This window comes from Micrasema longulum, unplaced genomic scaffold (assembly GCF_059751315.1).
Source record: "Micrasema longulum isolate JH-2025_06_02 unplaced genomic scaffold, ASM5975131v1 h1tg000104l, whole genome shotgun sequence".
Classification (NCBI taxonomy): Eukaryota; Metazoa; Arthropoda; class Insecta; order Trichoptera; family Brachycentridae; genus Micrasema; species Micrasema longulum.
The window spans coordinates 202,110-215,158 of NW_028277310.1; the positions used below are offsets into that span (position 1 = coordinate 202,110).

General features: G+C 30.7%; 1 protein-coding gene across 1 annotated transcript; it reads right to left on the minus strand.

Moving 5' to 3' along the window:
* Window positions 1–5,076: 5,076 nt before the first annotated feature.
* Window positions 5,077–5,862, minus strand: LOC148284612 (uncharacterized). The gene has a single exon (XM_088237589.1). It carries the CDS (start codon window positions 5,860–5,862, stop codon window positions 5,077–5,079), a length of 786 nt encoding a protein of 261 aa, XP_088093715.1.
* Window positions 5,863–13,049: the final 7,187 nt, after the last annotated feature.

Here is a 13,049-nt window from a genome sequence, read left to right on the forward strand (position 1 = left end):
AGTTAAGTTTTCATTTATAAATTGTGAGATATTGTTTAATATTTTCTATCTCGTTTAAACACATATACGAAAATAATATAAAATAAATCATTCAAATATATGTTTGCTTTGATGAATACGAAATGAAAAGGAAATTGCTGCAGTTAATACTGTAGGGAGAAAATGTGAATTTGATTCATAAAAAGCACGTCGCGCAGCGCGTATACACGGAAGATGGGACCACCTAAGCTTTAATCGATTTTACGGGCCAAATTTAGAAGGAGACATCTCCATTATAATTCCTGGGTCACTGAACTAAACAATAACAGTATTATAGTATTTTGACTGGCTTCAAATATAGACCATACAATAATTATAACGGACTCTAAGATTTGCCAGAATATTTTTTATATTTTTTATTTATTCAACTTTTTGTACATGATTTTATTTGTACATTGGCGGGTTTATTGCCAAATGGCAATTACTTCCAACCAACCAATAAAATAAAAGTTTAATTTTTATAATTCAAATTTTTTTTTATTTTTTTTTTTTTTATTTATTTATTCACACTTATTATCAAAATACAATTCCATATTCACTTTGCCCAGCTAACAAGGGTACATACCCCGTTCCAAGCTAGGCAATTACATTTTAATATATTATAATACTTAACAAATTAATATAGAGCACAGACAAACACAATATATACTTATTCGGATACACATTTTGATTCATATACATACAGACATACACATATATACACACATGTATATATAAATATACACATATATACATATGTACATACACACACACGTACATACACGCATGCGCATACACATACATACATTCATAAAAACATAGACAATTTATTTATGCGAAACTTCATGGTTGTCATCTATAAATATATATTTTTTAAATTATTCTTTATTTTTTATATTTTATTTTTGACATCCAGTAAGGTTCTCCAATCCGTGGCATGCATCAACTTTTCTGACTCCCTACGACCAATGTCATGAAAGAGCGAGGTCAACACCTTCCGTAACTTGACAACACTCCCGTCTTTCCACGATTCTGGCAAAAGGTTATGGACCTTTTTGCCTACGTTATAGTGTTGTCTCGATGCCAGAACAGTGTTGTCCCCTTCACTTAGTATCAGATCCCTATTAGAGTATCTTGTGTTATGGTTGTGGTTGACGCTTGGGTAAATGTCTCTCTTTATGTGTGTAACCACTACCGTTCTCAATATATACTGTTGAATAATATTCAGTACTCTGAATTCTTTGAAGAGCAAGTCACTTGGATAGCGAAATGTTTTTTTTAAGATGACTCGGATCAAAGATTTCTGTGCAATTGCTACAGGTTCAAGGGCGGTTTTTGTGCAAGCTCCCCAACCAATTAGACCGTAAGTCAACACAGAATTTGCCAGTGCATGGTATAGGTGTTTCAAGTCCGGGACTTTAAGTATATTTCTAAGTGGGATGAAAAAATGTATTAAGCGCCTAATTTTTGCAGTTATAGTTTCAATTTGTTCATTCCATCTCAAATACTGGTCTATAATTATTCCAAGATATTTTATACTTTGAACACTACTTAGTTTTTTGCAGTTGCAATTTACCATCACTGAATAATTATGTAGTTGAAGTTCGTGAATTTCATTAGGTTGCCCGGCGGAAGTTGCACTAAAACGTATGAACTTTGTTTTATCCGAATTTAAAGTCAACAAGTTTTCGTCTAGCCATTTTTTAATATAACTTAAGTCATTACTTGCTTTTTTATGAGTTTCTGACCAAGTTGATGCGCTATAAATTATAGCTGTATCATCTGCAAATGAAATGATTTGTCCAAGTGATGGCTTGTTACAAAGTTCGTTAATATATATCAAGAACAGCAGTGGTCCCAAAGTGCTCCCTTGTGGAACACCAAATGAGAGCTGAGCAGGTTCGCTCAAGTCACTACCCACTTTCACCTTCTGAAATCTTCCACTTACATAGCTGTTTAACCATTTATATAACTGCCCTTGGATTCCTATATTATGTAACCTTTTAAATAGAATTTTATGTGAAATAGTGTCAAAAGCTTTAGCCAGGTCCAGAAAAATAGCCAAGCATTTTTCCCTATTGTCTAGATGTTTAGCTATTGTTTCAGTCAATTTAGCTATTGCGTTTTCAGTACCCATGCCTGTCCGAAATCCATATTGGTTTTCTGAGAGTAAATTATTTTTTTCTAAATAGTTATTAAGTTTTAGTTTGACAATTTTTTCAATAATTTTAGAAACAGTATTGAGCAAGGAGATTGGTCTGTAGTTTTTAATATGTTTACTGTCACCATTTTTATAAATTGGTATTACAGTCGATTCTTTCAAATGTTTCGGAAAAATTCCTATATTAAAACTAAGATTAAATATGAATGCTAATGGTTTTGCTATATATGTTTTAATTGATTTTATAACAATTGAATTTATTTTATCTGGACCCGTAGCTGTGCTCAGTTTCAAGGAGTCTATAGTTTTTATTATTTCAATAGGTGTTGTTGTAATTTCTTCAATTTTATGTGCTGAAGCAAGAGATGGTATATTATAAGCCAGGGTGTCTTCGTTAGATTTTAATTCACTAAGAATATTTTGGGCTAAAGTGTTTCCAACAGAAGTAAAATAGTTATTCGCATGGTTTGCTATCGATTTAGTGTCTGATATTGAAGTTGTGTTATTTATGTCAATACTGTCTATTTGGGTAGTTTTCGATTTTGAAGTTCTTGTAATTTCCCTCACTATTTTCCACATCCGTGCAGGGTCGCAGTTACTATTTTCGTAAATCAGTTTTTTGTAGTAGTTTTGTTTCGCTAATCTTATATTCTTTTTACACAAATTTCTATATTTCTTATACTCGTATTGAATAATTATATCGCTAGGATTTTTACTGGCTTTTACATGTAATTTATTCCGTTTGTGAATATTTTGTACTAAAGTATTGGTTATCCATGGAGTGAATTTTAGTTTTTTGTGAGAGACATTTTTTGTGGTCGTGTGTTTGTTTATGTATTGAGTCAATGTTGTAATGAATGCGTCCATTGCCATATCCACGTCATTCTCCATAAAAACTTTTTCCCACATTTCGTTTTCTAGATCATTTGTCAAATCAGAGTATATTATTTTTGTAACGCGAGATTTTTTTTCTTTTGTAATGTGAGATTCAGATTTGGTACATATGGCAATGGTGTGATGGTCTGTTATATTAGAATGAAAAGTAAAGGCATCGAAACCATATATTCCTTTTGTTATAATATGATCGATACATGTATTACTTTGCTCTCTAGTAATCGCATCAGAAATCAAATGTAGACCCTGTTCGCCGAGAAAACAGGTATATTCATTTGCTTGATGGTGTTTATTGTTAATCGTGTTTATGTTGATATCTCCAATAACGATCTGTTTCCTGTGATCTCTCATGTCATTGAGTATAGACTGAAGGGAGTCGAGAAATGGGTGAATATTAAGAAACGATGGCGACCGATAAATAGCCAGGATTGTCAAATCATTACACGTTAGTTTTAGGCAATTAGCTTGAGAAAGTAACATTTCATCCACATTGACAATAAGTCCTTCCTTAACATATACAATTATACCACTACTTCTATTTATACATTTGATAGAATGATGCTCAATATAGTTATTAATCGTTTTAGATTGATAGCACTCATTTATCCAACACTCGGTGAGGATAATTATATCGAATTTATCATTAAAATTATCCAAGAAAGTTAAAAAGTTATCTAAGTTTACCGTACTCCTTATATTTTGGTGAATTATTTTTAAATTGTACCCATACCAGTCATATATCTTTATTTCTTCAAGGTTATCTATTATTATATTATTGTACATTTTCTCTAAAAAATCATTATTACTGTCCTCCATAATTAAATATTAAAAAGATATGCGTCAGGTTTTGAGATATTTTTATGTTGGAGAAAATAAATTTATAGTAATTAAAATGTACACAAATATTAATGGTCATTTGACTTGTGTAAATGTGATATGGTCGATAATAATAGATATGAGTAGTTATTATGGTTTCCTTGTAAATTTGAATACATTGGCATACAATTTTATTTCCAGAAAGTAAGAAAATACGACAGGATATTAAATTAACGGTTGTAAGATGCAATAATTTAACAATAAAATAGTTTGGATATTTAACAATAGATGGTGTTTTAATTGTTTCTGTGATTTTGTAAAAGATAACATTTAGGCACAAATACAGAATGAAAGGATAAAAGTAGATTAATTCAAGATAGTTATAAAGAGTACAATGGAATTGAAAAACATTTATAGAAGAGGTTGGTACATTTATTCTAGTCACAAGCCAGAAATATATTTTCAGGTTATCAGAGTATACACTAGTAATCAACATATTAATAATATATGTAAAAATGATGTTTACAATATTGATCATCATATTGATGGCGTCTGTTTTACCGACAAGCGTTTTGATAATAACAATAATTCTACAGAATGTTTTTGGGTATACATACTGTAAAAAAGAAACTGTTTCCAAAAGGTCTTTAAAATAAAAACATAAAAACAAATTTAAAAATAAAGTTTCTAACACATTACTTGTTTTTGAAATACTACAAAATAATTGATAAGTGCGTTCCTCATAGTAATAAGAAATGAAATTGTTATTATTTATCATCTTAGTGGCGACTGTTTTACCGACTAGTTTTTCAATAAACGCGCTCAATCTTGTCATAATAACGAGTGACATTTGGTTCACATAGTTGAGTTGAGCCTGGAATAATTTTGTATGCTTCAATGGCATATAAATTATATATAAATTAATAAGTAACATTGAAAAATTTAGCATCGATTGTTGAATGATTATTATTTCTTTAGTATAAAGTACTATGGTTAATGCCAAAAAAAATCTCTTTTTCAGTATAAATAATAACTGGTTTGTATTAAAAGTGAGTGTAAAAAAGATAATTCTATAATAATAGAAACTTAATTTAGTTTTCAAGTTCTTTCTTATAATAATAAATATTTGATAAATCATAAATATTAACAGTGTGAATTTAAAAACAATATTCATATCTAACCTGGAACTACTTAGGGAGTTTATCTTCAGATAAAATTGGTATGATCGGAGCACCGACATCTTTTCGCATGAATATCTTTCCATTCCTGGTCCAAACAAATTTATACTCTCGGTCCTTTCCAGCTTTCCTCGCCAAGTAGTATAAATGTTTAGCCCGAAATGTTAGTTGTTCCGCTATGTAGATCTGCCTGTTCGTTCCTAAGAAACCGACCTGTTTGGAGCTAAGTTTATCCTCCGGCTTCTTATTTGAATTGTAGTTTCTAACGTCTTTCAGTAACACTTCTTTCTTCATTCTTGTGTTTAGTTTGTAGATAATGGGACGCGGAGTGTTGTCTTCTGACGGTTTAGTGTTGGCTCTATATGCAGTTTCAACATCCAAGGCAGTTATCGATGTCTTGATAGTTTTACATATTCTCGTGAAGCTGTCCATGATATTTTCACTTTTGTCTTCGATTACCCCTGTTACTTCGATGTTGCAGGATTTCTTTTCGTGTTCCTGTATCTCAGCAATTCTTTCCAGTTTAGTCACTCTATTTTCCAGTTCCAGATTTTTTTGTTTCAATACATAAATGGTTTTTTTTGCAATATCGAGATTTTCTAGGACTTTGTTCCATCTATCCCCATCTTGTGCCAAGTTCTGTTTTAATTCGTCGTAGGAGTCAGCAATTCTTTTAACTTCACTTTGTAAAGCAGAAATTGCATTTCCTACATCTATGCCTATAGAGAAAGGTGGTTGAGGAGAATTAGGTTGCACCACCAAATCCTTGATTCTTATGTCTTTTTTAGGAGCCATTAGTGTTGTGGATAATTTTTTTGATAAAAAACACTTAAATTTTGGAAAATTACAGAACATATTTAATAGAAAAAAAACATTAAAAAGCTAAAGATATATAAAAATGGAAATAAACGTATTTGGTTTATAAATTACCTTAAATCGAAGCTATTACTCAATGGGAAAAAGGAAAAAGAGGAAAAAGAAAAGGAGGAGATGTTTCTTTGGACGTGATTTAAACAGAGATAATGTAGTAACATCCTTTATGGTGGATGGGAGATGATTCCACAGTCGAGCCGCATGCGCGAATATAAGCATTAAAAATAAAATTATCTAATTTATCCTATCACGTTATTTTTCTCTTCTCCGTCTTTTTAGCCTTGTTCTCTTCAGTGCTGGATTAAGGTATTTTCTAATCGTTTCCACCAGTGGCGAACGGTGACTTTTTTTTATAGGTAAGCTATAATTTGTACCTGCATATTGTAATGAATGAAATTATACGCGTAGGTACTGTATGTTAATTAGCCCCGTTTTTTTCCGCTCGCTTGCAATGTTGCCGGAACTGCTTTTTCCGAGCTGAGGTTTAACAACCTAAAGTGACAATTTCTTTTTCTCTCAAAATTCGTTGACGACGGAGTTCAAAACTTCCACATGTGATTTCCGAATATTTAACGGAACGTGGACAACTCGAATCAGGAAATGTAATCATGAATCAATCCTGGGGCGTTGAACTTGACCTAAGTCCTTCTTAATTTATTTTTTGCTATCGCGGGAGCTCCAAGATCGATTTTCTTACATTTTTGTGTAATTTTTATTCAAACAGGCCCCACTCGACCACGTAAAAACCTTACCTACACCTTTCACCCCATATTATATTATTAAATTTCTTCATATACTTACATTTCGAAGATACACTCGAAGATACTTTCGAAGATTTACTCAGTGAGATGCCAGGAGGCATTTATCGCTTTACAATTTGCCAAAACGCCAAACTAAAACTTTCAAACTTGACAGTCAAAAGTTAATTCTATGATGGTGTCAAATATTCCTCAAGAAATAATATTTGCACAAAAAAATCACATGATGACCATCTCCACACAATATTTCAGACGTTTTTGAGGGCAATTCGTTAAACCAATAATTACACAGAAAACGTGGAATAAGTCATCTGTAGGGTTAGAAAGCATATTATAATTCTAGGAATTAATTCCTTTTTATTAAGTTTATATGAAATGGTGAATTCATAAATTTTTTATTTTGTTTTGAGTATCTTTTTTCACGTTATTCATTTATGAAATACATTTTTTTGGTAGATTTTAATAATTTAATAGTCCTTTTGATGTACCTGGGATTCTAGAAAGTGTATTTAAATAAATCTAATAAAAAATCCAGAAGTGTCGCAATTAAAAAATATTATTAAAATCTTTTTGATAGTGATAGTTTTTAATGTAATTTATAAAGATGATGTAAATTTATGTTACTTATACAAAATTGTTTTCTTGCTATTTTGGATGTATTAACAATGTATTGTCAATGTATTAAATATGTATTGTCACAAAAATAATTTTGTTTTATGTACGGTCCTAAATGAGTTTATTCAATAACTCCTGAGAGTATAATATGTCATTTTTGTATCATATGTTTTATTAATAATAAAAAATAAATATAAAAAAATTCTGGGTGCAAATATTTCCTTTTATTTCTTTTAACAGACAAAACATAATCCCTTATAATAATTTTATTTGGGGTAAATATTTTGTAAGCCGATTAATTTAAAAAAATGTAATTTCGAGCTTATCTGGAAATTTTTTAGGCAAATCCTAGCGATTTCTTTTTATTTAGTTTAAACAATATTTATTGATGCAATTTAGAAATGTTAAACTCCATTTGTCTATACTATATGAATTTATTCACTAGTATGTTCTGACGTGAAATCTTCCTTAGTTTGAAGGAAATTGATAATTATTGTATCCTAAATTGTCATTTTTTTATAGAAGAAAGATAACGTTAGAGATAGCGGTAACGTTAATTTATAATAAACATAAATGATTTATTTTACCATAATTAAAACTACTATAAAACATAATTATCGATAGTCAAATATAATGGGAAGCTGCGCATAATCGATTATATGGCCGATTCACCCCTGGTTTTCACTCCTTTCTCTCACCTGCTTTTATCATCCATGTGCTACCGACTATCGAAGCAATGTCGTCAGCCCATCTTTTTGTGGCTTTTCAACACATTTTTTGTTTTCCCACGGTCTCCACTTTATTATTTTGGGGGTCACCGGTCATGATTTTGTCTCGCCAAGTGTCTTGCTCACTGCCATTTTAATTTTGCTGGTCGATCCGATCTACAACTTCGGTTCGGTGCCAAATTTCTTCATATCTTATTCTGCCTCTTAGACATACCCCAATCATCTGTCTTTCTAGGCCTTCTAGTTTCTAGTCCGTTTACAATTCATTAACTTGTCTTTTAAAGCATACTAGGACTTGTTTATTTTCAAAAAATGAACTTTAGCTTACCTAAAGGTGTCCAACTTATCCCCTTTCTGAATGAATGAAAATGTCTTTCCTTGTTGGACTTTAATCCTTGTTTTATTCTTTCGAATATCCAAATTAATTTTATAAACATTTATACTAAAGGTAAAACGTAAAATTTCTTAATTCCACCATTAAGTACCTAACGATATAACGAGATCAAAGGGTTTGCCTAGGGCGAAGGCGTTCAATATAAAATAGGTTGTTACCTTACAATAATTATAATAATCCTTAAATAGGTACTTCATAGCACCTCGTGAGATGTTATCGAGATACTTAGTCCCCTATCATTATGGCTATAAGGCGATTTTTTATTAAACGAAAGCGGTTTTGCTTAAGAAATTTGTTATTTTAAATTTAAGGATAGTTTATTAGACGTTTTGTTTCTCATACTTAAATCAAAAGATAATCGACGCGTTTCTCATAAACTGGGCGAAACTAAAGCGGCGATTCTGCATATTTTTAAGAAAATATACAGTGACACAGAATTTAGATAAATAGATATTTAAACGTTGTTTTTCTGTCACTTTCTCGCAGATGTCTCTCAGAAAAAATTGAACCGATTTTCTTGGTTTTTTTTTAGAAAGAGTATCAGAATAAGATTTTCAGTCTCGGTGCCTTCTTCTGTTTTCAAAAATAGTTATCATATTTGTTGGTTTTCGGACGGTTTTAGTTTCCATAATAATTCATTTATAAAAAAAGGACACGCCAACGGTAAATATCTATTGTGTTAAAAAATCGAATAGAAAATACGGGAATACGTTTGTATGAAAAAAAGTGAGGCGGCTTTTCCTTTATAGTTTGAAGAAAATTAAGAGAATCAGATAATCTTGCCATTCTAAAACACATTTCTTTCAAAATCACGCTAAAAATAAAATTATATTAACCATTACATAAAACAATTATTTTCTAGGGTATTCCTGATAAAAAATAAACGAATAAGTTTTATTTTTTGACTAGCAGATTACCCCAATAATCATTTTAAAAAAAATGTTAAAATATTTTAATAGAAACCGATTTTTATGGATTTATTTTTTTTTGTCTCTTTTTAAGAAGAATATTTTGGATGCGAGCGTTTCGTTTCTTCAGTATGTTTTTGCCAAAACAATGTCGTCGAATAGAATATTAATATATTTATTAAAATAATAAAAAATAAAAAAATACTGACCCTTACGGGTAACATTCATTTAACAAAATATTTATACTTTTAAAATTCACATTCTACTGTTAATGATAAAAATTTTAACGTCTTTTGTAAAGATTGTCTGAGTCTTTTTCTTAGTTTTGTCTGGTAATTTATTGTATGATTTCAGTCCATGGTTTATTAGTCTCGACTGTCCTTGTCTCGTTTTAGAAGGTTGTATATGATATTTTAGACTAATCAGAAGTGTTCATGGTGATCACGATCCTCAGCATTGAGGGACCGACTTGGAAGAAGAAGAAGAAGATATGACATTTTTCTGATATTCTCGTAATGTGTTTGTGTTTGTTGTTGTTGTTTGTTGGCGTTGTGTTTACTAAATTTTTTTTCAAGTTTTAGTTCTTGGTCATTACATCAAAATCCAAATTTGACTAATTTTATTTTAAACATAAACGGCACAGAAAATTTAAGTTTTATCTACCTAAAGCTAAAAACAACTCATACAACTATAAATAATACATTTTAAATCGACAAAATCAATATCTTTATCGTTGGTTTATTTATCGTGGTTTTATCGTGTTCGGTTTTACGTGCATTATGTGCACAAGCAACTGGTAATTTAATGCTTCAAAACTAGAACAACTCGTAGTAATTAATTTGAACGCTTACATATTAAAATAATTAATTCACTTACACCCAAGATGACTAGATAACATTTTAAATGGTATCCGTAAATTTGTGAAAGTTTAATAAACATCAGGGAGTTAGTAAAATTATGCTGAGTAAACTTTTTAATAAAAAGCATGTGTACCGATATCTAGGAACTTATGGAGGCAGGGCTTATTATTAAAGCAATATATTGTATTGATGTTTATATTGTAGTAGACAAGAAAAAATACACTTTCGTAACACCAGAAGTAAAAGTAAATTTAACATTCCATTGACGAAACAATCATTTATAGAGGGCCCCTGTGCATGGCAGTCAAAATTTATTATAAGCTTCCCAAAAAAAATAATAAAAAAATCGTATTAATTTTTTTTCAATGTCAATGATTCCATAGTATAGATAAATATTTAGAAGATGCAATTGAATAATTTAAAATATATTAAATATAAATAAAGTAAGCAATTTACACCATTACTAATATAATGTTTTTACAGTTTGAATTTTTCTTAAATTTTTATTTATTTACTTTAATATTTCATTTTTGATTTTTTCAAATAGTTTTTTTGGTTGTTTTAAGTCAGACTGTTGGAAATAGCTAGTGGCAATAAGTTTGCCACTATACCGCATTCACCTTTGTTTTATTTAAGAATAAATATGTTTTGTTTTGTATTTATCACATTGCATATAATATTTTAGTTTTTTTTTTGTATTGTTATTATTATTTATTATTATCAGAGTAATAATTCGTTAGAGAAGCCCTTCGGCTCATCATCACTAGTCTGACGATGTCGGTCGTGACGAAACCCGGCCAGTGGTAAAAATTTATAAATAAAAGTGGAATAAAACTATAAACGTATTTTTATTTTTATTTCTCAAATGAATTTTTTAACCTAGGTACGTATTTCTTTTTTTTAATGCACGCATATTATATATATCTTAACTTTCAGTTGCGTTGGCTCCGTAGTGTAGTGGTCAGCGTGTTTGCCTAGGATGCAAGAGATCTTAGGTTTGATTCCCGACATGGTTTACATGAACATTTTATTTAAAAATGTGTTTTCATTTTATTGAATATTTCATAGTCCCTGGGGCACCTGAAGCGAAAGACTGTTCATCTTACCCTTATGTAACAAAAACGATCAAGATACGCTGTGGTTGGAGTAACAATGCAGTACCCTATGCACCATTAGGTGCGGTAAGGGAATGATGATGATTCGCTTGCGTGCTAAACTACAATACGTTATACAGACAATATTTAAAAGTGGTAAGGATAACTATTCAGTGTGGTGTAAAGTTACGAAATAAACTTCTTGGAAGAGAGAAAAGCAGAGTACACTTGTGGTGCATAAAAACGACAGTACCTACTGTCGGGGTCCACGTTCGTGACGTGTGCGGTGAGAGGTGCTAGCGGGGAAGAAACTCCCTACTCCCACGTCTCAGACTCGATGAGCCCTATGCTGTAGTGCTGTAGATCACCGTCATCGTTCCTTTTTCCATACACAATCATGGTAAACTAAACGCAATGCATTTTGATAATCTGTTACATGAAGTTAAGGTGATCGGTGTTACGCTTTAGGTGTCCAGAAACAATGAAATATTGCAGTTTAAACAACCTGCAAATATATCCTGTTTTCGTAATATCAGCATATGTTAAATTTTTGTTAATTTTGCTGTTCTTTTCATGATCATGTCATATCATATATTTATGCAATAAACTTATTAATAATTAAAAAAGGAATAGCCCACGCTCAGACGCTGAAGTCTTTGTGGGCATTTTTTCCAATTTGTGTTTAATTTTAAGATGTATTTTTTTAAAGTGTATTTTTGTAATTAAAAGTCTATGTAATTATATGTATGGAAAAATAAACAAATAAAACAAAAATAAAACCCTAAAAATTTTTCGCCGGTGAACTGTATTTATTTACGAGGAAAACAAAAAACAAACCGACACGAGCGTTGACTTAGAGGATTACACACGCGTTGACGTATGACTGCGATAACTTAAGCATGTTCATTATTGTTCATTGTGATCGCTCAAATGCATGTTTTTCAGCACGTCGATGGTTATTTTTTATTGAACTACTGGGAGTACAAAAAAAAATATACGATTTAATTAATTTAAAAAAATATATAAAAACAACGAACCATTAATTTTATTTAATTCTATTTTATTTTTTTAGTGCCTGTATTTATTGTAAGAAATTGTATTTAACATCGTTAGAAGGGACTGCATACGTCCATCAAATATATAAATATTTAAATAAATTAAATTTACGTCTTTTTTTAATTGTGTATTTTGTTTAATACTTATCTTAATGAACTTGTGACGTTTAACGATAAAAATGCTAATTCTGGGCGTTTTGAAGAGACTTTTGACAGCCAGTAATCGCCAGTTTCGGTCAGCCAGTAATGACACGCGTAGAAGATAAAAAAGGTTCTTATGCATACAATACAAAACCGGTATTTCTTATGTATCTACTCTCACTGCCTCCACCTTCCATGGAATCATTTCTCTACAATACCGCAGAGTGTGTGCGGACCAACTACTGCTTTACAAAATTATGACAGGATAAGTTGACTGTACAGAGCTGCTTGGTTTAATAACAATACATGTGCCAGCCAGGATTTGTAGACGGTACCACCTGTTTCATGTACCAATAAGTAAAACATCCTATGTTAACAATGCTTGTTTTCGTAGGACTTTTTCAATAAACAATACAAAATTTAAAAATATAGATTACACAAACATCACTCTGTCAGATTTAAAATTTACACTAAAATGTATTATGTAACTTAGTAGACATTATAATAATAAATATGTACATCTCCCCTCCTCTCCTTATCCTCTCTTCAAGCATTT

Coding starts and splice junctions, on each gene's coding strand:
- LOC148284612 (XM_088237589.1), bottom strand. CDS start 5,862: ATGGCTCCTAAAAAAGACATAAGAATCAAGGATTTGGTGGTGCAACCT.